This window comes from Mobula birostris, chromosome 1 (genome assembly GCF_030028105.1).
Source record: "Mobula birostris isolate sMobBir1 chromosome 1, sMobBir1.hap1, whole genome shotgun sequence".
Classification (NCBI taxonomy): Eukaryota; Metazoa; Chordata; class Chondrichthyes; order Myliobatiformes; family Myliobatidae; genus Mobula; species Mobula birostris.
Genome location: NC_092370.1, coordinates 79,943,408 through 79,970,892, shown reverse-complemented (window position 1 = coordinate 79,970,892; position 27,485 = coordinate 79,943,408). Strand labels below are relative to the sequence as shown.

At 42.2% G+C, this 27,485-nt stretch overlaps 1 protein-coding gene across 6 annotated transcripts in view; it reads left to right on the top strand.

The window, feature by feature from the left end:
- trappc8 (trafficking protein particle complex subunit 8) overlaps positions 1-27,485 on the top strand; it is a 165,896-nt gene that overhangs the window by 125,018 nt on the left and 13,393 nt on the right. For 3 of the 6 annotated variants that reach the window (XM_072257877.1, XM_072257868.1, XM_072257903.1), the window contains 5 exons: positions 6,244-6,312; positions 6,411-6,469; positions 17,095-17,271; positions 20,358-20,459; positions 25,232-25,377. In XM_072257877.1, coding sequence (XP_072113978.1) covers positions 6,244-6,312; positions 6,411-6,469; positions 17,095-17,271; positions 20,358-20,459; positions 25,232-25,377 — 553 coding nt within the window. Of the gene's footprint in view, positions 1-6,243; positions 6,313-6,410; positions 6,470-17,094; positions 17,272-20,357; positions 20,460-22,568; positions 22,717-23,244; positions 23,344-25,231; positions 25,378-25,588; positions 26,452-27,485 lie in introns of those variants that run through there. The other 3 variants (XR_011885978.1, XR_011885979.1, XM_072257887.1) reach the window with 3 other exon arrangements.

The window sequence follows — 27,485 nt, the reverse complement described above, 5'->3', positions numbered from 1 at the left end:
TAGAAAATATGGTACCTTATTGAAGTAAAAGTGACAGGATATGATAGGCCTGTAAGTCTAATCTCAGAGGAAGTGAAGTTATTGGAGAAAATTCTAGTCTGGATCAACTGCAATTGAAAGGGCAAGGATTAATCAGTTAGCTAAATGGAGGGTCCTGCCTGACCAATTGGATTAAAGATTTAAAGCTAACAAAATTTCCTCACATGGCTTTGTGCAATGGGCTTCACCCATATCCTACATGGAAAACTGGCCTAAAAGGTTAGAGCTCATTGGGATCTGCGAAAGTGGATTTAAAATTAGCTTGCTAATGAGAGGCATGATGATGGTGGAGAGTTATTTTTGTGACTGGTGGCTTGTGGTCTGTAGTGTAGAAAAGGGACTGCTGTTGGGAAGCTTGCACTTTGCTACATTCATTAACAACTTGGATATGAATGCAGTCTGATAAAGTGTCGTAGCCCGAAATGTTGACTGTTTACTATTTTCCATAGATGTTGCCTAGCCTGCTGTTTCCTCCAGCATTTAAGTGTGTTGCTTTGGATTTCCAGCAGCTGCAGACTTGTGTTTATGCCTGTAGTGGGTATGACTTTGTGTTTATGACTATAAGCAATACCTTTTAGAAATGGTTATTTTTAATTTTAAAAGCTTCATATTAATGATTTTCAAACAGGTTTTCTAAAATGCTTCATTTATTTCAATCACTTATACTTTTAATGTTATAACAATGAATACCCTATAAACATAGAAATATAGAAAATAGGTGCAGGAGTAGGCCATTCGGCCCTTCGAGCCTGCACCGTCATTCAGTATGATCATGGCTGATCATCCAACTCAGAACCCTGTACCTGCCTTCTCTCCATACCTCCTGATCCCTTTAGCCACAAGGGCCATATCTAACTCCCTCTTAAATATAGCCAATGAACTGGCCTCAATTGTTTCCTGTGGCAGAGAATTCCACAGATTCACCACTCTGTGTGAAGAAGTTTTTCCTAATCTCGGTCCTAAAAGGCTTCCCCTTTATCCTCAAACTGTGACCCCTCGTTCTGGACTTCCCCAACATCGAGAGCAATCTTCCTGCATCTAGCCTGTCCAATCCCTTTAGGATTTTATACGTTTCAATAAGATCCCCCCCAATCTTCTAAATTCCAATGAGTATAAACCTAGCTGATCCAGTCTTTCATCATATGAAAGTCCTGCCATCCCAGGAATCAAACTGGTGAACCTTCTTTGTACCCCCTCTATGGCAAGGATGCCTTTCCTCAGATTAGGGGACCAAAACTGCACACAATACTCCAGGTGTAGTTTCACCAAGGCCTTGTACAACTGCAGTAGTACCTCCCTGCTCCTGTACTCGAATCCTCTTGCTATGAATGCCAGCATACCATTCGCCTTTTTCACCGCCTGCTGCGCCTGCATGCCCGCTTTCAATGACTGGTGTATAATGACACCCAGGTCTCGTTGCACCTCCCCTTTTCCTAATTGGCCACCATTCAGATAATCTGTTTTCCTGTTTTACCCACCAAAGTGGATAATCTCACATTTATCCACATTAAATTGCATCTGCCATGAATTTGCCCACTCACCTAACCTATCCAAGTCACCCTGCATCCTCTTAGCATCCTCCACAGCTAACACTGCCGCCCAGCTTCATGTCATCTGCAAACTTGCAGATGCTGCATTTAGTTCCCTCATCTAAGTCATTAATATATATTGTAAACAACTGGGGTCCCAGCACTGAGCCTTGCGGTAGTCACTGCCTGCCATTCTGAAAAGGTCCTGTTTATTCCCACTCTTTGCTTCCTGTCTGCCAACCAATTCTCTGTCCACATCAATACCATACCCCCAATACCGTGTTCTTTAAGTTTGCACACTAATCTCTTGTGTGGGACCTTGTCAAAAGTCTTTTGAAAATCCAAATAAAACATCAGCTGGTTCTCCCCTATCCATTCTACTAGTTACATCCTCAAAAAATTCTATGAGATTCATCAGATATGATTTTCCTTTGACAAATCCATGCTGACTTTGTCCGATGATTTCACCGCTTTCCAAATGTGCTGTTATCACATCTTTGATAACTGACTCTAGCATTTTCCCCACCACCGATGTTAGGCTAACTGGTCTATAATTCCCCGGTTTCTCTCTCCCTACTTTTTTAAAAAAGTGGGGTTACATTAGTCACCCTCCAATCCTCAGGAACTAGTCCAGAATCTAAAGAGTTTTGAAAAATTATCACTAATGCATCCACTATTTCTTGGGCTACTTCCTTAAGCACTCTGGGATGCAGACCATCTGGCCCTGGGGATTTATCTGCCTTTAATCCCTTCAAGTTACTTAACACCACTTCCCTACTAACATGTATTTCCCTCAGTTACTCCATCTCACTAGACCCTCTGTCCTCTGCTATTTCTGGAAGATTATTTATGTCCTCCTTAGTGAAGACAAAACCAAAGTAGTTATTCAATTCGTCTGCCATGTCCTTGTTCCCCATAATCAATTCACCTGTTTCTGACTGTAAGGGACCAACATTTGTCTTAACCAATCTTTTTCTTTTCACATATCTATAAAAGCTTTTACAGTCAGTTTTTATGTTCCCTACCAGTTTTCTCTCATAATCTCTTTTCCCTTTCCTAATTAAGCCCTTTGTCCTGCTCTGCTGGACTCTGAATTTCTCCCAGTCCTCAGGTGAGCTACGTTTTCTGGCTAATTTGTATGCTTCTTCTTTGGAATTGATACTATCCCTAATTTCCCTTGTCAGCCGTGGGTGCACTACCTTCCCTGATTTATTCTTTTGCCAAACTGGGATGAACAATTGTTGTAGTTCATCCATGCGATCTTTAAATGCTTGCCATTGCATATCCAGCGTCAACCCTTTAAGTATCATTTGCCAGTCTATCTTAGCTAATTCACATCTCATACCTTCAAAATACCCTTCTTTAAGTTCAGAAACTTTGTTTCTGAATTAACTATGTCACTCTCCATCTTAATGAAGAATTCCACCATATTATGGTCACTCTTACCCAAGGGGCCTCTCACGACAAGATTGCTCATTAACCCTTCCTCATTGCTCAATACCCAGTCTAGAATGGCCTGCTCTCTAGTTGGTTCCTCGACATGTTGGTTCAGAAAACCATCCTGCATACATTCCAAGAAATCCTCTTCCTCAGCACCCTTACTAATTTGGTTCACCCAATCTATATTTAGATTGAAGTCTCCCATTATAACTGCTGTTCCTTTATTGCACGCATTTCTAATTTCCTGTTTAATGCCATCCCCAACCTCACTACTACTATTAGGTGGCCTGCACACAACTCCCACCAGCGTTTTCTGCCCCTTAGTGTTACGCAGCTCTACCCATATCGATTCCACATCCTCCCGGCTAATGTCCTTCCTTTCTATTGCGTTAATCTCCTCTCTAACCAGCAATGCTACCCCACCTCCTTTTCTTTCATGTCTATCCCTCCTGAATATTGAATATCCTTGAATGTTGAGCTCCCATCCTTGGTCACCCTGGAGCCATGTCTCTGTGATCCCAACTATATCATATTCATTAATAACAATCTGCACTTTTAATTCATCCACCTTGTTACGAATGCTCCTTGCATTGACACACAAAGCCTTCAGTCTTGCTTTTACAACACTCTTGGCCCTTATATAATTATGTTGAAAAGTGGCTCCTTTTGATTTTTGCCCTGGATTTGCCGGCCTGCCACTTTTACTTTTCACATTACTACTTTTTGCTTCTACCCTCATTTTACACTCTTCTGTCTCTCTGCACTTGTTCCCATCCCCCTGTTGTGAACTAACCTCCTCTCGCCTAGCCTCTTTAATTTGATTCCCACCCCCCAACCATTCTAGTTTAAGGTCACCTCAGTAGCCCTTGCAAATCTCCCCACCAGGATATTGGTCCTCCTAGGACTCAAGTGTAACCCGTCTCTTTTGTACGGGTCACACCTGTGCCAAAAGAGGTCCCAATGATCCAAAAACTTGAATCCCTGCCCCCTGCTCCAATCCCTCAGCCAGGCATTTATTCTCCACCTCATTGCATTCCTACTCTCACTGTCACGTAGCACAGGCAGTAATCCCGAGATTACTACCTTTGCAGTCCTTTTTCTCAATTCCCTTCCTAACTCCCTATGTTCTCCTTTCAGGACCTCTTCCCTTTTCCTACCTATGTCATTGGTAGCTTTATGTACCACGACCTCTGGCTCCTCACCCTCCCACTTCAGGATATCTTGGACGCGATCAGAAATATCCCGGACCCTGACACCAGGGAGGCAAACTACCATCTGGGTCTCTGGACTGCGTCCACAGAATCGCCTACCTGACCCCCTTACTATCGTGTCCCCTATTACTACTGCCCTCCTCTTCCTTTCTCTACCCTTCTGAGCTACAGGGCCGGACTCTGTGTGGGAGGCACGGCCACTGTTGCTTCCCCCAGGTAAGCTGCCCCCCCCCGACAGTACTCAAACAGGAGTACCTGTTGTCAAGGGGCACAGCCACCGGGGTACTCTCTGTTACCTGACTCTTCATCTTCCCTCTCCTAGCCGTGACCCACTTGTCTGCCTCCCGTGGCCCCGGTGTGACCACCTGCCTGTAACTCCTCTCTATCAATTCCTCACTCTCCCTCTCCCTGACCAGATAAAGGTCATCAGCTCCAGTTCCCTAACGCAGTCCCTTAGGAGCTGCACCTCAGCACACTTGGCACAGATGTGGACATCCGGGAGGCTTGGAGACTCCAGGACCTCCCACATCCAGCACCGAGAACAACAAACTGCCCTCACATTCATACTGCCCCTCTCCTCAAATAACAACAAAAAATGAATACCAAACCCTCTTCGCCTGGCTCGTTTCTGCCTAAGCCCGTTGAGCCGAAGCCCTTAAGCCTTCACTGTGCTCCCGGCTCACTCTGCCGCCCGCAAACTCCGCTGCCCCGTATATAAGGCTCTGTTCCTTTTAAGTCTTCTGCGCTTCACTGCCCGACGTCACACGCCTGTGCAGTCCCGCCTCTCTGAACGCTGATGGGGGAAAAAACCCGAAAAATTCAAAAATGGCTTCCTCCGCACTCCCGCTCCGATTCTCAGACTGCCTTCTCTGAAACAAACCATAACTCATCCTTTTTCCTGAAAGTCCATAATTATTGTTAATAATTCATTAATCAATGATAATTTCTGCTCAAAATTACCATGGCATGTGAAATAATTTTTTAGAAGCTTATTGCCAATTTGGGGACACACTGAAAAATGTTCACCCCACCAGTAGAAGGACCTCTGAGTTTTTCCAGCATTCTGAAGGTGAGAGCACAGGTGGAGGCCTGTGGAATGCGCTGCCTGAGGTCGTGGTGGAGGCAAATATGCTAGGGGGATTTTAGAGGCCTTTTAGACAGGCACACGAATGTGCAGTAGATGGAAGGATATAACACTGTGTAGGCAAAGAAATTAGTTGAATTGAGCATTTGTGCTAATTTAATTCAGGACAACACTGTGGGTTGAAGGACCTGTTCCTGTGCTGTACTGTTCTGTGTTCTAAGGCATAATGAGGTACTTGCTTCCGATAGCCATGGCACAGAATATGAGAACATGGAGGTTATGGTGGAACAACAGTTAGGCCAGAGCTGTGTGCACTTTTGGTAGTTGCCCTCTAGGAAGGATGACATCTCACTGGAGAGGGTGCGGAGAACTTCAGGATGTTGTCTGGGGTTGAGGGGTTTAATTGAGAGACTGGGATAGGCCGGGTTTGTTTTATTTTGAAGCAGAGGAGGCTGAGCAGAATCCTGTTGGTGGTATACACGATTGAGTGGCATAAGGCAGTAAATGAGCAGAAAGCTGGTGTGGCTAGTAGAGCTGCTGTCTCACATCTCCAGTGATGACTTGAATCCTGACCTGAGGTGCTAACTTCGCGGAGTTTTCATGTTCTCCTTATGACTGCATGGGTTTCCCCTGACTGCTCCACTCTATTCCCACAACACAGAGTCGTCGGGGCTGGGAAGTTAATTAGCCACTGAGGTAACACCCATTTCATAAAAAGTTTTTCTGCTAACTTTCCATGGTAAACACATGCCTTTACAGTGAGTGAGGTCAACCTACTCTGTTGGGTAAATTAGACCTTGTAGCTCCTCTAATACTGTTTTTAAAATATGCATTTTTCCATTGTGTGTCTTTATTCAGTTGGAATAAACTGCAGAGTAAAATGAGCACTGTGACTATGTGGCTAGTCAAACAGTAAATAGCATTGATTATTAAATTACAGGTGGAAAGCTCAGCAATCGGGAGAGGGCAAAACTATGTTTTAGGGCAACAAGATGTCAGCATTCAGATGGTGAGCTCAAATTACAGTGATTTTTCTCATGTCTTGATGTGACTGCATTTGTAATCACAAAATGAAGGGCAATCATGATAATGTTTTTGCTTCCATAGCTACCTCATGTACAGAAGGAAGGTATATATTTGCAGATATCGTTTTGGGAAATGAGCAGGTGAGTAGGCTTCAGCTCTGTCTGTTCATGAGTGTTACTTTCAACGAATCATGGGGTGTTAAGCAGCAATTAAACATTAATTGGCCATTCTGATAGGTCTTGAAGTAGCTACAGGTTTTGTTTATATTGAACGGCTAACATTTTAAGACAAAATAGGTTGATTTTTCAGGCCATGTCAGAAGGACCATGATCATCTTTAATTTTCTATTCATGACTCAAGCAGCCACTTGGATCTCTTCTGATTGTAATTTCAACACAACATTCTCACCTGTCTCTTTAATCTGCCCATCCTCACTTACCAAGTGCAACAATCTACAAGAGGAGTTCCACTTATCTGTGGGAGGGAAATGATAATGTTTGATAGAATCCCATTTTCTATGACTTACCAATCTTGAAACCCTGCAGGGTTTCAAACAGAGTCATCAACAATTTCTTCCTCCCCTTCCCAATGACGTTGCTCAACCTGCTGAGTTCCTCCAGCAGATTCCGATACCTGCAGGCTCTTTGTTCCATCTTGCTTATCAACTATTTATCTTCAACTCTGTTGAAAGTATTCAAAGACTTCCAGTGCTATTTGACAAGAGTTCAAAGATTCACAGCCCTCACTTTCACTTCATCTGTCTTAAATGAGTGCTCATTTTTAAAATGATCCCTACCTAGATTGCCCCTTATCTTCATATCCAACCTGTCAAAACCGCTTGTAATCTGTTGGTTAACTTATCTCCTCTTATAAACTCCTGTGGATACAAGCTTAATCAGTTCAAATATTCTTCATTTGACAACCTGCCTTTTCTAGGTTCTAGTATATAAACCATTTGTTGACCTGCTCCCAGTGGTTCTTCAGCAATAATGCTTGCACTTTCTCAAGAGACTAAGAGGCCTTCCACCATGAATTATGTGCGTGGCCTCTGATTCAGAGCCTGTTGATCTGAGTTTGATCGTCCTGTCTTGAATTGATGCTCTTATTCACGAGGGTATATCAAAGCTCATGTCACTCAGCATTAGGGTGTAATGCAGTGAAATTGCCTTCTTTTCCAAGCCTCTGGGGATATCACATCCGAGCAAGGAACAAATGGCTAAATGAGGAATGAAGGTATATTAATAAATTTTGATCGTCTGCACTTGCAAGGGTTGTATACGCATGTAGTCATAGAATTGTGTCGGATGAAATGAGGCTATTTGGCCTAACTTTGGACCAATGGACATCTTTCTCCCAGGAGGCAGGCCATACAGTCCTATATCTAGATGCTTGCTCAGACTTTTTTTTTGTCTCTGTCTCCCCCTATCATCCTGTTTCCCTGCTCCACTTCTCCCCCTTCCCAACCTGACTGCATCTGCCTGTCATCTTCCACCCCATCCTCAGTGTTATGCTTCCTTGTTTACCTTTGCAAGCTTTTCTCTCCAATTTCAGTCCTGATAGTTTCAACCGAACCCCATCCCCACAGATATTGCTCAACCTGCTGAGTTCCACCAGGTTGTTTGTTGCTCCAGATTCCATCATCTGCAGTCTTTTCAGTCTCCTTGAATGCTGTCAACAACCCAGCTTCAACTACTCTCTCAGGCAGTGTATTCCAGGTACTTGTCACTCTTTGTGTGAAAATAACTCTTCCTGTATCCAGTCTGAATCTTTTCTTCCTTATCCTAAATTTGTATTCAAATCACAAACAAGGGAAAAGCTGCAGATGCTGGAAACCTGATCAGCACACAAAATGCTGGAAGAACTCAGTAGGCCAAGCAGCAGCTATGGGGGGGGTGGAGTACAGTCAACATTTCGAGTTGAAACCCTTCAGCAGGACTGGGGGAGAAAGGCTGCTTTCTCCAGTCCTGCTGAAAGGTTTTGGCCCGAAACATCAACTGTATTTTTTTCCATTGATGCTGCCTGGCTTGCTGAGTTCCTCCATCATTTTGTGTGTGTTGCTCCTAAGTTTGTATGTCTAGTTTTAGCTACCTGTGATATGGGGAAAAATTCTGTGCAGAACCGTTCTGTCTAGTCCCATTGATGTGCACTTGGGCCATCGCCTCCATACCCTTCCCATCCATGTACTTACCCAAATTTCTTGTGTGTCAAAATCAAACCTGCATCCATCATTTCTGCTGGCAACTCATTTCACACTCTACCAACCTCTGAGTGAAATTTCCCCTCGTGTTCCCCTTAAACATCTTACCTTTTACCCTTAATCCATAGAAACCATAGAAACTACAGCACAGAAACAGGCCTTTTGGCCCTTCTTGGCTGTGCCAAACCATATTCTGCCTCGTCCCACTGACCTGCACACGGACCATATCCCTCCATACACCTCCCATCCATGTATCTGTCCAATTTATTCTTAAATGTTAATAAAAAACCCGCATTTACCACCTCATCTGGCAGCTCATTCCATACTCCCACCACTATCTGTGTGAAGAAGCCCCCCCAATGTTTCCTTTAAACTTTCCCCCCCTCACCCTTAACCCATGTCCTCTGGTTTTTTTCTCCCCATGTCTCAGTGGAAAAAGCCTGCTTGCATTCACTGTATCTTTCCCCATCATAATTTTATATACCTCTGTCAAATCTCCCCTCATTCTTCTACGCTCCAGGGAATAAAGTCCTAACCTATTCAACCTTTCTCTGTAACTGAGTTTTTCAAGTCCTGGCAACATCCTTGTAAACCTTCTCTGCACTCTTTCAACCTTATTTATATCCTTCCTGTAATTTGGTGACCAAAACTGAACACAATACTCCAGATTCGGCCTCACCAATGCCTTATACAACCTCATCATAACATTCCAGCTCTTATACTCAATACTTTGATTAATAAAGGCCAATGTACCAAAAGCTCTCTTTACGACCCTATCTACTTGTGATGCCACTTTTAGGGAATTTTATATCTGTATTCCCAGATCCCTCTGTTCCACTGCACTCCTCAGTGCCTTACCATTAACCCTGTATGTTCTACCTTTGTTTGTCCTTCCAACGTGCAGTACCTCACACTTGTCAGTATTAAACTCCATCTGCCATTTTTCAGCCCATTTTTCCAGCTGATCCAAGTCCCTCTGCGGGCTCTGAAAACCTTCCTCACTGTCTACTACACTTCCAATCTTTGTATCATCAGCAAATTTGCTGATCCAATTTACCACATTATCATCCAGATCATTGATATAGATGACAAATAACAATGGACCCAGCACTGATCCCTGTGGCACACCACTAGTCACAGGCCTCCACTCGGAGAAGCAATTCTCTACCACCATTCTTTGGCTTCTTCCATCGAGCCAATGTCTAATCCAATTTACCACCTCTCCATGTATACCTAGTGACTGAATTTTCCTAACTAACCTCCCATGCGGGACCTTGTCAAAGGCTTTACTGAAATCCATGTAGACAATATCCACTGCCTTCCCTTCATCCACTTTCCTGGTAACCTCCTCGAAAAACTCCAACAGATTGGTCAAACGTGACCTACCACGCACAAAGCCATGTTGACTCTGCCTAATAAGTCCCTGTCTATCCAAATGCTTGTAGATTCTGTCTCTTAGTACTCCCTCCAATAACTTACCTACTACCGACGTTAAACTCACTGGCCTATAATTTCCCAGATTACTTTTCGATCCTTTTTTAAACAACGGAACAACATGAGTCACTCTCCAATCCTCCGGCACCTCACCTGTAGACAGCGACATTTTAAATATTTCTGCCAGGGCCCCTGCGATTTCAACGCTAGTTTCCTTCAAGGTCCGAGGGACCACTCTGTCAGGTCCCAGGGATTTATCCACTTTAATTTTCCTCAAGACAGCAAGCACCTCCTCCTTTTCAATCTGTACAGTTTCCATGATCTCACTACTTGATTCCCTCAATTCCATAGATTTCATGCCAGTTTCCTTAGTAAATACAGACGCAAAAAGCCTATTTAAGATCTCCCCCATTTCCTTTGGTTCCGCACGTAGCCGACCAGTCTGATCTTCAAGAGGACCAATTTTGTCTCTTACAATCCTTTTGCTCTTAATATACCTGTAAAGGCTCTTTGGATTATCCTTCACTTTGACGGCCAAGGCAACCTCATGTCTTCTTTTAGCCCTCCTGATTACTTTAAGTATTTTCTTGCACTTCTTATACTCCTCAAGCACCTGATTTACTCCCTGTTTCCTATACATTTCATACAACTCCCTCTTCTTCTTTATCAGAGTTGCAATATCCCTTGAGAACCAAGGTTCCTTATTCCTTTTCAATTTGCCTTTAATCCTGACAGGAACATACAAACTCTGCACTCTCAAAATTTCCCCTTTGAAGGCTTCCCACCTACCAATCACACCTTTGCCAGAGAACAACCTGTCCCAATCCATGCTTTTTAGATCCTTTCTCATTTCTTCAAATTTGGCCTTCTTCCAGTTCAGAACCTCAACCCTAGGACCAGATCTATCCTTGTCCATGATCAAATTGAAACTAATGGTGCTATGATCACTGGAATCAAAGTGCTCCCCTACACAGACTTCCGTCACTTGTCCTAACTCGTTTCCTAACAGGAGATCCAATATTGCATCCCCTCTAGTTGGTCCCTCTATATATTGATTTAGAAAACTTTCCTGAACACATTTTACAAACTCTAAACCATCTAGACTCCTAACAGTATGGGAGTCCCAATCAATGTATGGAAAATTAAAATCCCCTACCACCACAACTTTATGTTTTCTGCAGTTGCCTGCTATCTCTCTGCAGATTTGCTCTTCCAAGTCTCGTTGACTATTGGGTGGTCTGTAATACAATCCCACTAATGTGGCCATACCTTTCCTGTTTCTCAGCTCCACCCATAAGGACTCAGTAGACAAGCCCTCTAATCTGTCCTGCCTGAGCACTGCTGTAATATTTTCCCTGACAAGCAATGCTACTCCCCCACCTTTCATTCCTCTGCCTCGATCACATCTGAAACATCGGAACCCTGGAATATTAAGCTGCCAGTCCTGCCCCTTCTGTAGCCAAGTTTCACTAATTGCTATAACGTCATAATTCCACGTGTCAATCCACGCCCTCAACTCATCCGCCTTCCCCGCAATACTCCTAGCATTGAAATATATACACCTCAGAAGATCTTTACCACCACTCACAACCTTTCTATCAGCGGATTTGCTTGAACTTTTAACATCATTTATCTTCACCCCAGCCACACTGTCAGCTCTGGCACTCTGGTTCCCATCCCCCTGCAAATCTAGTTTAAAGCCTCCCCAGTAGCACTAACAAACCTCCCTGAAAGGATATTGGTCCCCCTGTAGTTCAAGTGTAACTCGTCTCTCTTGTACAGGTCCCACCTGCCCCAGAAGAGGTCCCAATGATCCTGAAATCTGAAACCCTGCCCCCTACACCAGTTCCTCAGCCACTTGTTCATCCTCCAGAGCATCCTATTCCTACCCTCACTGGCACCTAGCACAGGTAGCAATCCTGAGATTACCACCCTCGAGGTCCTGCTTTTCAACTTCCTACCAAGCTCTCTATACTCACTCTTCAGGATCTCCTCACTCTTCCTTGCTATGTCATTGGTACCGATGTGCACCACGACATCTGGCTGATCACCCTCCCACTTCAGAATGTCATGCAATCAATCAGAGACATCCTTGACCCTGGCACCCGGGAGGCAACAAACCATCCTGGATTCTCTGTCATGACCACAGAACCTCCTATCTGCACCTCTAACTATCGAATCCCCTATCACTACCGCTCTCCTCTTTTTCCACCCTCCCTTCTGCACTGCAGAGCCAGACTCAGTGCCAGAGATCTGGCTACTGCAGCGTGTCCCAGGTAAGTCATCCTCCCCAACAGTATCCAATGCAGTATACTTGTTGAGGGGAATGGCCACAGGGGAACCCTGCTCTACCTGCCCTTTCCTCTTCCCTCGCCTGACAGTGACCCAATTTCCTGTCCTCTGCTCCTTTGGTGTAACTACCTCCCTGCAGCTACGATGTATAATCTCCTCATTCTCCCGAATGATCCGCAGGTCATCCAGCTCCTGCTCCAGTTCCCTTACGCGGTTTGTCAGGAGCTGCAGCTGGATGCACTTCTTGCAGGTGTCGTTGTCAGGGACACCAGAGGGCTCCCTGACTTCCCACATCCTGCAAGAGGAGCATTCCAACATCCTGCCATTCTCACTGCACTAAACAATCTGAACAAAAAACTTACCAGAATCTACCCTGGCCTCTGCCTGTTCTCGCCGAAGCCTGTTTGAGCCAAAGCCATCCAACTCTGACTCAGTCCACTCCGACGATGGCTACTACAACGATGGCCGCTGTATATGGAGGTCTGTTTTTAAACCTTGGCGCGCTACGTCACATGCCTGCGCAGTGCAGAGCCTTCTCCCCGAGCAGTGTTTTAAAAAAAAAATGACTACTTCTACCCGATTTCTTCCACTCTTCTCAGCTGCTTGCTTCGACTGAAACAAGAACTGTTGAAATTTTCTCTTTTTAAACCTTGGCGCACTACGTCACGCGCCTGTGCTGTGCAGACCCTTCTCCCCGAGCAGTGTTTAAATAAAAACGACTTTTTCTACCCGATTTTTTTCCACTCTCCTCTTCTCAGCTGCTTGCTTCGACTGAAACAAGAACCGTTGAAATTTTCTCTTTTTAAACCTTGGCGCGCTACGTCACGCGCCTGCGCAGTGCAGACCCTTCTCCCCGACCGTGACCTCTAGTCCTAGTCTCACCCGACCTCAGTGGAAAAAGCCTGCTTGTATTTACCCTATTTATACTACATATACCTCTATCAAATCTCCCTTCATTCACCTGCACTCCATGCAATAAAGTCCTGACCTGTTCATTCTTTCCCTATAACTCATGTCCTCAAATTCCAGCAGAACCTTTTCTTTGTCCTCTTTCAGTCTTGTATCTTTCCTGTATCGGTGACCAGAACTGCATGCAATGCTTCAAATTAGGCCTCACCTACATCTTATACAACTTCACATAATGTCCCAACTCTGTACTCATGCTTTGATTTTTAAAGACCAATGCGCCAAAATTTCTCTTTTGACCCTATCTGCCTGTGATGCAATTTCAAAGAACTATGGACTTAAGTAACCTTACTTTCTCTGTGTAAGTCCTACTCTGGTTTGTCCCCCCAAGTGCATTACCTCACACTTCTTTGCATTTAAATTCTATTTACCGTATCTCAGCCCATTTTTTTTTCAGCTGGGAGCTTTGATAGCCCCCTTTACTGTTCACAACACTTCCAATCTTGGTGTCATCTGCAAATTTACAATTCAGTTTACCATTTTATTATCCAGATTGTTGATATAAATGACAAACACGAACGTTCCCAGCACTGATCCCTGTAGCACACCACTAGTCACAGGCCTCCAGTCAGAGTCGTAACCCTCTACTACCACTCTCTGGCTTCTCCTGCAAAGCCATGGGCCCCTCTGGTTTCTGCACTAAACTCCCACTAGGTCCAATGGAACACCTTGTCAGGCCTTGGGAATTTGTCCAGCCTCATTTGCCTCAAGACAACAAACACCTCTGCAATCTGTATATGGTCCATGATCTCACTACTGTTTTGTCTCTATTACAGAGTCTGTGTCTGTCTCCTGAGTAAATACAGATGCTAAAAATCAATTTAAGATCTTCCCCCACCTCTTTCGGCTCCATGCATAGATGACCATATTTATCTTCAAGAGGAGCAATTTGACCACTAATATTCTTCTTTTCTTTTTAATATATTTGTAAAAGCCCTTAGGATTCTCCTTCACCTAGTCTGCTGGAGCAATCTCATGCCTTCTTTTAGCCCTCCTGATTTTCTCCTTTTCTGTTCTTTTTAATTTCTTATACTTCGAGTACTTCATTTGATCTTTCTTGTCTATGTACCTCCTTTTTTTCCTTAAACAGGGGCTCTATCTCTTGATAATCAAGATTCCCTGAACCTGTTATCCTGGCCTTTTATTTTGACTGGAACATGTACTCTACTCTGAAAATTTCACTTTTAAAAGGCGTCTCACTTACTAAGCTTGACTTTGCTACTAATATCCAGTCACAAAAACAGTCCTCTACTATCACCCACTGTGTCTGTCTTGGGTTTTAGATACAGTGAACCATGTGGGATTGTGTCAAGTCATTCTAAAATTAGTATAAACCATAAACCATATGTACTGTGTTGCTGCAATGCAATTTGTTACCAGTTCAAAAATATTCATTCAAATTGTGATTGAGTCTGCCCTTGGCAAAGGCATATTGGCCTTCCCTGGTTAGAGAAAAAAGATTGGAGGTGCTGGAAGGTTTGAGCAACACAGAAAGGAGCTGTAGGAACTCGGTGGTTAAGGCAGCATCTATGAAAGGAAATGGATAGTAAATGTTTTGCATCAAGACCCTTGGTTGTCCAGCTGAAGCGTCTCAACCTGAAACATCTTTGATCCGCTTCTTTCCATAGATGCTGCCTGACTAATTGAATTCTTCCAGCTCTTTTTGTTTGTCACCCTGCCTTTCCAATTGAACAAACTTCTCCCTCTGGTTTTTCCAATTACATTCCCTATCACAGGTCTGTAGTTACAGGCTTTTCCCTGCTACCTTTCTTGAAAAGAGAGACCACATTTTCTATCCTCCAGTCACCTGGAACCTTGCTTGTGTTCAGCAAAGATTTAAAAATCTCTGCCCTATACTCCAGCAATCTCTTCCCTGCCTTCCACAGCAGATACCATCTGATCCTGGGAATTTATCCACCTTCAAGCCCACCTAGCCATTGAACTAGGAGGCCCACACTAGGCTTTTCACCTGTTAACTAAGGCAGCAGTCCCCAACCACCGGGCCACAAAGCATGTGCTACCGGGCCGCGAGGAAACAATATGAGTCAGCTGCACCGTTCCTCATTCCCTGTCACGAATTGTTGAACTTGAACATAGGGTTGCCAACTGTCCGGTGTTTGCTGGGACATCCTGTATATTGAACTAAATTGGTTTGTCCCATACGGGACCGCCCTTGTCCCGTACTTCCCCCGCTAAGGTAGAGCGTTCCTGTGAAACCTTTCGTGCCGAAATGGCGTGAAGCGAAGAAGCAATTACCATTAATTTATATGGGAAAAAATTTTGAGCGTTCCCAGACCCAAAAAATAACCTACCAAATGATACCAAATAACACAAAACCTAAAATAACAGTAACATATAGTAAAAGCAGGAATGATATGATAAATACACAGCCTATATAAAGTAGAAATAATGTATGTACAGTGTAGTTGGGAAGATTAAGCCAGAACTGATTTGTGGGGGGAAATCGGCACGTACACGCATGTGGACGTCACGTATGCGCATGTCACGCATGCGCGCACAGGTGCCCGCACAAGGCTTCATGGTCATGGTAGTCTTTCTCGGGGTAAACACAAGTCTCCCGTATTTGACTACTACTTTTGTCCCTTATTTGGGAGTGAGAAAGTTGGCAACCCTAACTGTAAAAGACATTTTGAGGTGAGTTTAACCCTACTTGAACACCCACTGCCCCCGGTCGACCAGTCCGCAAGAATATTGTCAATATTAAATTGGTCAACGGTGCAAAAAAGGTTGGGGACCCCTGAACTAAGGTCTCCAGCTACAAGCTTAGTTTCCTCTGAACAGCAGTGAAATGTATTCAACCTCACCTATACGTTCTGGCTCCAGGCACAGAATACCTATGTTGTCCCTAATGAGCTCCACATTTTGCCCTTAACATACTAAAAGGTGATTTCAGATTTACCTGAACCCTGTCTGCTAGCGTTTTTTTTTGTGTGATCTATCTAACCTTCCTAATTTCATTTTTATGCTCCTACTATTGATGGGTCTCTCTCATCATTAGTTCCCTATCCATTTTCACTCTGTACTTCCCTCAATATCCATCAACATCAATGTTTTCTCTGTAATTGTTATCCCTAGCTTTTGCCCTTCCAGGAACATGTTGATCTTGAACTCTTAGAAGTTCAGGAACTCAAAATTTGTTGCTGATTTGCTCAATTATTCACAAGGTGTGGTATTTTTCATATAATTGGGTAGTATACTATGAAGATAAATATAGCTCTTCCTAAATAAAAAAAAATTTTTCATTTCAAAGATTTTTTTTGGCGCGTGTGCAACGTTGGCAGGATGATGTCTTTTTCATGCCTTTACAAGGCGCAGAGCGAGAGAGAGACTGTGTGGTGCGCTACTCCTCACACAGACATTTTCACAGTATCTCTCCCTTTATTTTACGAGGTCGAGTTGCGATCTTGACACTCAACCCGACACGGATGGAAAGCGTACTTGGGAGCATCCTGACTGGATTCGAACCGGGGAACTTTTGTTCCAGAGTCCGGCGCTGATGACATTGCGCCACCAGCCAGCCCCAAAGATGTATTTTCAAGTTCATTAAATTGTTAACTCTTTATCAGCTGACCTCCATGTGCATCTGTTACTATTTACCAGGGAATAAAAAGACCGTTAATTTTAATCTGGCTTCAGTGATGCACACTTTTGCACATGTCCATTTTTTAAAGTTATTCCGGCGCTGTTTATATTTTCATTTATATTTAGCAAGAAATTTTACTTCATTTTGTGCCTCTCATGGGATGTTATAAACTTCTGTGTTTTTATTTTTGGGTGTTAGAATGCTTGAGAGTTTGTGATGATACTTTTGCTTGGATTGCATCACTGAGTTATTTCCGTTTTGTGTTTTTTTAGATAATCAGTTCCACCACTCCTTGTGCTGACTTCTTCTTTCAAAGTTGCAGTGCTGGACAGTCTCGAAAGACTGCATTGCAGGCAACAATGGGAGCTGGGAGACTAAAAACTGGCAACGTTACAAAATTAGTGCAGAAGTGTAATGAAGTAGATCTGAACATTATAGTATTATGGAAGGTTGGTATAATTAACAATTGTGCTGAAGAGTTGTACATTTGCAAGTATTGCTGATTATAACTTGGAGGAAACTCAATATATTTAGTTCACTTTCTAAATTAATGCAGTGACTTTATGATGTTTTTCTTCAATCTTCAATTATGCCACAATAAGATACAAAACAATGATGGAAATCGAGTGAATGACTTCAGAGGTTTAGTAATTCATGCTGGTATGTGAACAGTTCCTTAATACAACATCATCTTCTCATTGATCTGTAGATCCATTCAATTTGGGGACCTCAATGGCTTTATTGCTGTCTTCATTAAAAGTAAACTGCTGGAAATGCTTGTTAAGTCAGGTAGTGTATGTGAACTAGAAGCATATGTTTTCCAGCTAAGACCTTCGTTGAGAACCTGGTGATTGATATTGCATAAGATTCTATATGGATTGTTTTGTTGCAGCTGAGATTTTTCTTCCTGATGTCCCAATAATTCGTCATTTCTTGTGTCTCCCATTATCTCAGCTTTCCCAGTCCTAGCTCATAATCGCATTGGACTTTTCATTCTTCTGTCCCATCATCATAGTTGAATTCTCTGCAATTATTTACCATTACAGCAGCAACTCCAGCGTAGAAAAATATTCCAAAATAATTCCAAAATCAGATAAATGGATATTGAGGCAGTTAATTAGAAACAAATTATAGAAGATTTGTAATTTAAGTTGTGTTTTGAAAGATAAATGATGATACAGCTAAGATGTTTGACGTCTGTTGGATGAAAGGCAAGTGTGGATACCAGGTGAGAATATGAGAAATGCAGAATTGGAAAGAGCTGGTTGGCAGTGCAGTGGGTGGAGATTGGAATAGATGGAAATATTTGAATTGGTACAATTACATGAGTCAGTTGTTTTTGATGTTTGTAGTGACAAGTAAAGAAGGACTAAGAGTTGGTATAGGAATTAAAATATCAGTGTTGGAGTTATGGTGAAACTGAAATCTTATAGGTATGTGATGTTAAGCCTGAGAGCATTGAAATGGATACAGAAGTGTGCATAATGTTTTGGCAGATGGATAGAGGTGTGGAAGCTAGCAATCTTGCTTGTCTGCTTATTAAAAACTGCTTGTATTGTAATATATCAAGTATCATGCAGAACTGGATAGAAGCTCAGGCTACTTCAGTGGTCAACCCTGATGCAGGCTAATGTAATAACTACCCATTAGGTTCATGACATTAATTTTAAAAAAACAGTAATAACGCTGTTATAAACACAAGATTCTGCAGATGCTGGAAATCTTGAGCAACATGCAACGAATGGTGGTGGAACTCAGCAAATTTAGGCCGATATCCTTCATTGGGACTTATCAATTCCTGACGGAGTTTTGGCCCAAACACACTGTTTATTCCCCTCCATAGATACTGCCTGATTTGCACAGTTCCTCCAACAAGTTGGTTAACCTTGATCTGTTGCTCATAGTAGATGCTACTCTGTAATAAAAAGCAAGAATCCACAGATGTTGGAAATCTGAAAGAAAAATAAAGTATAGGAATTGCACAGCCAGTTTAGAAAAATGTAGCCAACATTTCAGGTCAATGACCTTTCAGCAGAACTGATTCAAAGCTTGGGGCCCTTTTGATGTCAAATATGTTCTCGGCATCCATACTATCAAGCTCTCCGAGTCTTGTATGTTATCATAATATCACCTCTTAGGCCAATGGTACAGTGGTTCCTCATGTGACCTTTATCCCACACAAGTAATTTGTCCTTCCAACAGTATACCTTGCAACCAATATGTTCTAGACTCTTGCTTGAATTGGGCAAGTCATTGGCAAGGCTTGTGTTCAGCCTTACAAAAAAGCAACCATGCATTTTTAAAAAGTTCTCATCCCAGTTTTTTTTTTAAAATCCTTCCAAGGTTCAGCCTGTCCCTCCTCTCTGAAGTCTATTCTAAGCCATGCCCCTTTTCTGCCAAATCTAATTCCTTGTACCCTGATACTCTGCTTTTCTATTCAACTTTCTCTCTTTGGAATTTCTTCCCTTAACCCCAGTTGAGCTCTATTTCACTTTCTCCTGGCAAATCAGGCCTATGATTCCTGTCACGAGAAAATCTGCAGATGCTGGAAATCCAAAGCAACACACACAAAGTGCTGGAGGAGCTCAGCAGGCCAGGTGGCATCTATGGAAAAGAGTAAACAGTTGACGTTTCGGGCCAAGACCTTTCATCAGGACTCTGATTTTTGTCCTGAAGAAGAATTTCAGCTGAAATGTCAGCTGTTTACTCCCCTTCATAGATGTTGCCTGACTTGCTGAGTTCCTCCAGCATTGTGTGTGTGTTGCACAAGGTTTCCAGTATTTGCAGAATTTCTTAGATTCTTTTTAGAATGTAATACTTCAAACAAGCTTGAGTTCAGCTTCCTTGATATCTCCTTACATAGCCGAGTGTTATATTTTGCTTGATAATTATTTTAAACATGAAATTGCCTTCATTCTTTCAAACCCAAGGGGTGTTTGTGGTGATTGTGATTAATTGATAATTTGACAAGTGAGGGTTCACTCCTGAGTTGGTAAGTTGTGAGTTCAAATCCCAGAGGTGGGCACAAAATTTTAGCTCAGCATTGAAGTGCAGCAGTGAGGGAAAACTCTAAGCATTCAACTGCTCTGTTTTGGACTAGATGTTAAATAAAAGGCAATCTTCCTCCTGAAGTGGATATACAAGATTTTTTCATTCTTGAAGAATACCAGGGAATGTAGCATAACACTTTGTTTCACTAAAACATTAACATAAGATATCTAGTCAGTATTGTATCTTTGTGACAGATTGTCATGTTCAGTTAGGCTTACAGAAACACTGCACTGCAACAGTGGCTAGACTTAAAAAAACTTTAAAGCAGTCAGTTGTCCTGTGGCAGTGACTGAGTCTTTACTGTTGAACAAATGGTATATAATAGAAAGCAAAGGTTTGATTCAGGTGATGTATTCTTGTCCCATGCTCAGTTGACATTAGTGTTTAATGGTATAATTAATGTCCTCTGGCACTGTATAATTGCTGGGAGGGAGTAAGATTCTAATGCCATTGTGTAAAGTTTTTAAAAAATTTTTCGTTACAGGCGTATGTTGTGGAGGATAATAAACAGCTTATTTTGGAAGGCCAGCTTCATGTTGCTCTCCAGTCAATTGGGAAAGAAGCCTGTTCTTTACCTCAAGTACAGGTAGACCCACTGCTCTGTTTTGAGAGTGTTTGAAAACTGTATCAGTTTATTACAGGCTGTATCAGTTTATTAAGTTGGATCAGTTCGTGCCAATGGTGCCAAGATAAGGTACACCTGCATGGCATCTGGGGGGGTCTAATTTAAATGTATTTCAACTTAAATGCTAGTGTCAATATTTTCTAATTTTATATTTTAAATTGTTCGAGTGTTGCTCAAACATTTTGAAATGAATGAGCCGCTTTTGCTCATCCCAAAGTGGAACGAGGTGACTCCTCGAATTACTGCAATTCCTGTGGTAATGATGGGGTTCACTGGCAATTAAGGGGCAATGAGGTAATTAAGAATTGGTGTACAAATAGGTTGGGATGTTTCCATTGTCTGAGTTTAATGAATGGAAGATTACCAGGTCTGGAAAGAATGAGAGTGTGTAAAGGGTGTGCGACTGTGACAAGTGTGTGAGAGACGGGAGATGATAACTAAGAAACAAGACTTTTCACGTTTAACTAGTTGAGCACAGGAGACTGAGAGGTATAATGAAATCATGAGGGATGTTGATAGGATGAATGCACACAGTCTTTTTCCCAGGTTTTGAGAATCAGTAACTACAGGGTATGTGTTTAAGGTTATGAGCTTAAACCTGAGCTTGTGGACTTTACCCTGAGTGCAATATTTAATAGTAACTTGAGGGGAAACTTTTAAACAAAAGATGGTGTGAACTAGGTAAGTAGGTACAATAACAACTTTTAAAAGATATTTGGACAGGTATGTGGATAGCAAAGGTTTAGAAGGTTATGAACCAAAAACTGTGAGTGGAACCACCTGGAATGGGACGTCTTGGTCAGCATGCACCAGTTGGGTTGAAATGCATATTTCTGTACTGGATGACGAAGTTATAACTGTATCATTGAAAGACTGTTATGAAGATCAGTGGTAGACCAAAATCATTGAACCATAGAACACTACAGCACAGAAAGCAGGCCATTCGGCCCTTCTAGTCTGTGCGGAAACTTTATTCCGCTAGTCCCATTGACCTGCACCCAGTCCATAACCCTCCAGACCTCTCCCATCCATGTATCTATCCAATGTATTCTTAAAACTTAAGAGTGAGCCCGCATTTACCAGGTCAGATGGCAGCTCGTTCCACACTCCTACCACTCTCTGAGTGAAGAAGTTCCCCCTAAATCTTTCCCCTTCCACTCTAAAGCCATGTCCTCTCATGTTTATCTCTCCTAATTAAGTGGAAAGTGCCTATTCACATTTACTCTGTCTATACCCCTCATAATTTTGTAAACCTCTATCAAATCTCCCCTCATTCTTCTACGCTCCAAAGAATAAAGTCCTAACCTGTTCAATCTTTCCCTGTAACTCAATTCCTGAAGACCTGGCAACATCCTAGTAAATCTCCTCTGTACACTTTCAATCTTACTGATATCCTTCCAAGAGTTAGGTGACCAGAACTGCACACAATATTCCAAATTTGGCCTCACCAATATCTTATACAACCTCGCCATAACATCCCAACTCCTATACTCAATACTTTGATTTATGAATGCCAGGATGCCAAAAGCCACCTTTACCACCCTGTCCACCTGTGACGCCACTTTCAGGGAATTATGTATCTGAACTCCCAGATCCCTTTGTTCCTCTGCACTCCTCAGTGCCCTACCATTTACTGTGTATGTCCTATCTTGATTTGTCCTTTCAAAATGCAATACTTCACACTTGTCTTCATTAAATTCCATCTGCCATTTTCTAGCCCATTTTTCCAGCTGGTCCAGATCCCTCTGCAAGCTTTGAAAGCCTTCCTCGCTGTCCACAACACCTCTAATCTTAGTGTCATCAGCAAACTTGCTGTTCCAATTTTCCACATTTTCAGCTAGGTCATTGATGTAGACAACAAACAACAATGGTCTCAGCACAGATCCTTGAGGCACACCACTAGTCACAGGCCTCCAGTCTGAGAAGCAATTATCCACTACCACACTCTGTCTTCTCCCACACAGCCAATTTTGAATATTTTGTCAAAATATTGGTAAGCATTTTTTAAAAACATACAATTACTAATGAAGTATAGAAAATAATTTTTATATTTCTTGCTAATTTACTTAGAACCCTTCAAGGGTACAAAAAGGAAGAGAGTAGCTGTATTTGGTCCCTTGGAAGATGAAACTGAAGTATTAATATGAACAAATGAACAGGAAGAAATTTTGGAGAAGCTTCTCATCTTGATAGAAGATGATGCTTTTAATAATAACAGGTGAAAATGAAAAGATTCCAGGCAAACTGAAAGCTAATAAGTCCTCTGGACAGGATGCTGGAAAAAATCATGAAGTTGTGAAAGAAGTGGCTGCAGAGAATGAGGGTGTATTGGCTGTGATTTTTTTTTACCACGCCCTTGGATTCCAGAATGAGCCCAGCAGATTAGCAAATTGCATTTGTAGGAGGAGAGATTTCAAAAGAAATGAGCGGGAACAGTCTGGATATTCTGCACACCACAGTTCCCTTGGAGATGTTGGATTGTGCATAATATGGCCCTTAACAAGTGCCAGTAAAAACGTTAGGTTTAAGCAGCCATTCCATGAGTGCCAGTGTTAGAGTGGAGAGTTGAGCCTTTGGCTTATAGAGGCTTCGTTTAATTTTTCTTTGTTATTGCACAGTAGAGCAGTGGGGATGCCAGACAGGATAGTGGAATGCTCCTTTTGTAGGATGTGGGAAGTCAGGAAGACCTCCAGTATCCCAAATGACAACACCTGCAAGAAGTGCATTCATCTGCTGTTTTTTTCAGACTGTTAAGGATTTGAAGCTGAGCCTGGATGAACTCTGAATCATTCAGGTGGCTGATGGGCTGATCAACAAGATGTACAGGGAAGTCGTTACGCCCAAGGTACATGACAAGTAACTGGGTGATTGTCAAGAGGGGGAAAGGCGATGAGTAGCCAGTGCAGTACCCCTGTGACCATTCCCCTCAATAGTAGGTGCTATAGGGAGGTATAACCTAGTAGAAGAAAGTTACTGCAGTTAAGTCTCTGGCACTGAGTCTGTTTCTGTGGCTTATAAAAGAAGGGGGGAGAAGAGGCAAGCTGTAGTGATAAGGACTAGAAAGGAGGTTCTGTGGGTGGGATCGAGATTCCCAGATAGTTTGCTTCTGGGTGCCAGAGTTAGGGATATCTCAGACTGAGTCCACAGCATTCATGAATGGGTGGGTGAGCAACCAGAGATCAGATCCACATCAGTACCAATGACATGGGTGATGAGGTTCTGCAAAGTGAGTTCAGGGAGTTAGGTACTGAGTTAAAGGACAGGACCTCCAGGGTTGTGATCTCAGGATTGAGATCCATGCCATGTGCTAGTGAGGCCAAGAACAGGAAAATAATACAGTTTAACATGTGGCAAAGGAGAAGGTGAGGAGGGAGGGCTTCAGATTTTTGGATCATTGGGCTCTCTTCCAGGGAAGGTGGGACCTGTTGTACAGGCAGGGCAATTTTCACCTGAACTGGAGGGGGACTAATGTCCTTTGGGAATGTTTGCTGGTGCTGCACTGTGGGGAGAGGGGTGTTTAAAATAAGAATTGTAGGGGATGGGAACCAGAGCACCGGAGCAGGTACTGCAGTGTCTGTGGGGAAAAATGTTAAGCCTACATACAAAGTCAGGAATCAGAAGGCTCAGCATGGTGAGGCTAATATTCTGAGCTGTGTGTATTTCAATGCAAGGAGTATTGTAGGAAAGACAGAGAGCTTGGGGCATGGATCAGCATCTGGAGTTATGACATTGAAGCCATAAGTGAGACATGGTTACAGGAGGGGCAGGACTGGCAGCTCAGTGTTCCTGGGTTCCATTGTTTTAGACTTGACAGAGCGGGAAGGATTGGCGGGGGAGGTGGAGGTTGGTATCACTAGTAAAGGGAAATTATCGTGGCAGTGCTCAGGACAGACTGGAGAGATCATCAACTGAGGCTATATGGGTGGAACTAAGAAATAAGGAAGGGATGACCATAATAAAGGGGTTATGTTATTGACTACCCAATGCCAGTGGCATTTAGAGGAGCAAATTTGTTGAGACATCTGTTGCAAGAAACGCAAAGTTGTGATAGTAAGTGATTTTAACTTTACACGTATTGACTGGGGCTCCCTTCCTGTAAAAAGGCTGGATGGAATTGAATTTATCAAATGTGTTCAGGAACATTTCCTTAATAGGTACATAGATGTCCAAACTGCGGAGGGTGCAATACTACATCTCGTATTAGAGAATGCGACAGGGCATGTGACAGAAGTTTGTGTAGGGGAACACTTTGCATCTAGTGATCATAATGCCATTATTTTCAAGATAATTATAGAAAAAGATAGGTCTAGTCCTCAGTTGATATTCTAAATTGGAGAAAGACCAATTTTGATGGTATTAGAAAAGGTCTGGCAGGTGTGGATTGGGAAAGGCTGTTTTCTGCCAAAAGTATACTTGGTAAGTGGGAAGCCTTCAAAGTGAAATTTTGTATGATCCTATCAGAATAAAATGCAAGAATAACGGTTTAGAGAACCTTGAATTTCAAGAGATATTGAGGCCCTGGTTAAGAAAAAGGAGGAGGTACAGAGCTGTAGACAGGACGGAGCAAATCAGGAGGGCAAAAAAGCATATTCACTTTTTCTATGATTCTTTTAATTAAAGTGGAATAGGGGCAGACTGAAACACCTTAAAAGTGTGCATATGAGTGAAGTATTCTTCCACTTTTGTGATGTAGAAGCTGTACGGAATGTGTATTTTCATCTTGTATGTTCCAGGAGGCACAGGAAATGGTTCTGTTGAAATTCATACGGCCAGAGCAGCCGCAGCTGCCCACACGACCAAGCCTGGAACAGCTTTCACATCTCATTAAGATTAGCCTTCACTACCCTGAGTGCTATGACCATTCATTCCATCAAAAAAGGTTTGTAAATCATTGAGACTTAATTCAAAGTTATGTGGGGGAAAAGCATCCAAACTTTAACCTTTATTCCAGAAACAAGTTTATAAAGTTCCATTGTTCTGTTATTTAAGAAAGGCTCTAATGAAAAGCTGGGGGAGCCTTGCTGGCAGCCGATGGGGTAACATCTTTTTGAACTTGCTCCTACCTTATCTATCTTTTTGTTTCCTACCAGTTTTTTGAAACCTTATTATAAATCTCAATATTGCTCTATTTATGTCAATGAGAAAGACTGAAACCGCTGCAACAGAAAAAGAAGATGATTCTCCAACCACTTTGGAATCAATTGGAGATTTCCTTTAAAAGCAAGGAACAAAACTTTCTAAGGAATTTCAACATCTTAACGTCAAGTTGGACACTATTCAACAAACTCTAATCGAACATGAAAAGCAAATTAAGGAGAATAAAGAAACTTCGTCGATACTGGAAGCGGACTTAGAAGACATGAGTAAGCTCTGCAAAAAATTATCATTATATGATGAAAAATTAACAAAGAAGATTACCAACCTGGAAAGCAGAAACAGAAGGAACAATCTACATATTCTGGGTCTTGAAGAATCAATTAAAGGTGCCCAGCCCACGGAGTTCTTTGCAAGCTTTCTGAAGCAGCTATTCCCTGATTTATTGCCATCTGTGCCTAAGTTGGACTGCACCCACCGGTCACTGGCCCCCAAATCAAAGTCAGGAGAGCGACCTAGGTCGGTTATTTTACGGTTTCATGAATTTCATACTAAGGAGCTTTTAAGCCGTCATACCCGTCAAATAGGAATGATCAATTACGACGGGAAGATGATCAGATTCGTGGAAGATTATACACCGAAGGTTATGGCTGAAGGTGGCAAGTATAAAGAGGTCATGTTGCTGCTCTATTACCAAGGGTTTAAGTCCTCCGCTTCCCCACACGTCTTAGAATCTTTCAGAAAAATAATGTGCAGAAATGGCTGGGATCGGTTGAACACGCACAGAAGTTTTTGAAAGCAGAAGATTAATTGTGTTATATCTTTTACAAGAGCAATTATCTTTTTAATGTTGGATAGAATAAGGTTTTAATAAACTTGTGTTTTGACCATTTATATATCTTGTTTTTGATATTTTCTTTGATATTTATTACTTTTTTTGAGCTTTTTCTATATACACTTGTTTTTGAAATTGTTAAAATGAATCCTCATGTTTTAGATTTCTGATCTAAGTTTTTTTTTGCCTGTTTTGTCTTGGTAGGAACATAATAACCTTGTATGATTGGAGTTTTGCCAGCAGGATTTCTTTGGGAGGGTTGCCTTTAGGGTTTAGCATGCCGACTGTCCTTTGGCCGGCTTTTTGGCTTTGACAGGGGGAGGAGGGTGGGGTCTCTTTTTTCTTTTTTCTCTGGAAGCTGTTTGGGCTACCATCAAAATTTTCTGTTTGAGTACCTTATTTTATGGTTCGTTCTCTGGTTCTAATAATTTATGGTCAGATCTTTTAACTCTTCTGTTAATTAGTATTTAAAATGGATCGAAATATTAATTTACGTAGTTTTAATGTGCAGGGGTTAAATCATCCTGTGAAACGGAATAAGATTTTTGCTTATATTAAAAAGCTAAGGGCCCCCATTATTTTTCTACAAGAAACGCATGTATGTAGTTGTGACAATGCACGCCTTTTTAATCGGTGGAGGGTCTACAATTTCATTCTTCATTCAGAGAAAAATCTTGAGGGGTCTCGATTTTTATAGACAATACAATTTATTTTCTCCAACATAAAGTTGTGTCTGACACTAATGGGCGATTTGTCATAGTGTCAGGGAAACTAGATAATAAATTAATTGTATTTGCTAATGTGTACACCCCCAATGTGGATGACCCAGGATTTTTTGAGCGTTTCTTTTCATTCCTGCCAGATTTGAGTCTTTATTCTTTAGTGATGGGAGGAGGTTTTCCAGACCCAGTATTAGATTGTTCTTCTCTTAAATCAGCCACACCTAATAAATCAGCTTTATTTATTCAATCCTTTCTAACGGAATGTGATATTGTTAATGTCTGGTGTTTTTTTTTTCACCCAGCAGAAAGGGAGTATTCATTCTTCTCTCATGTCCA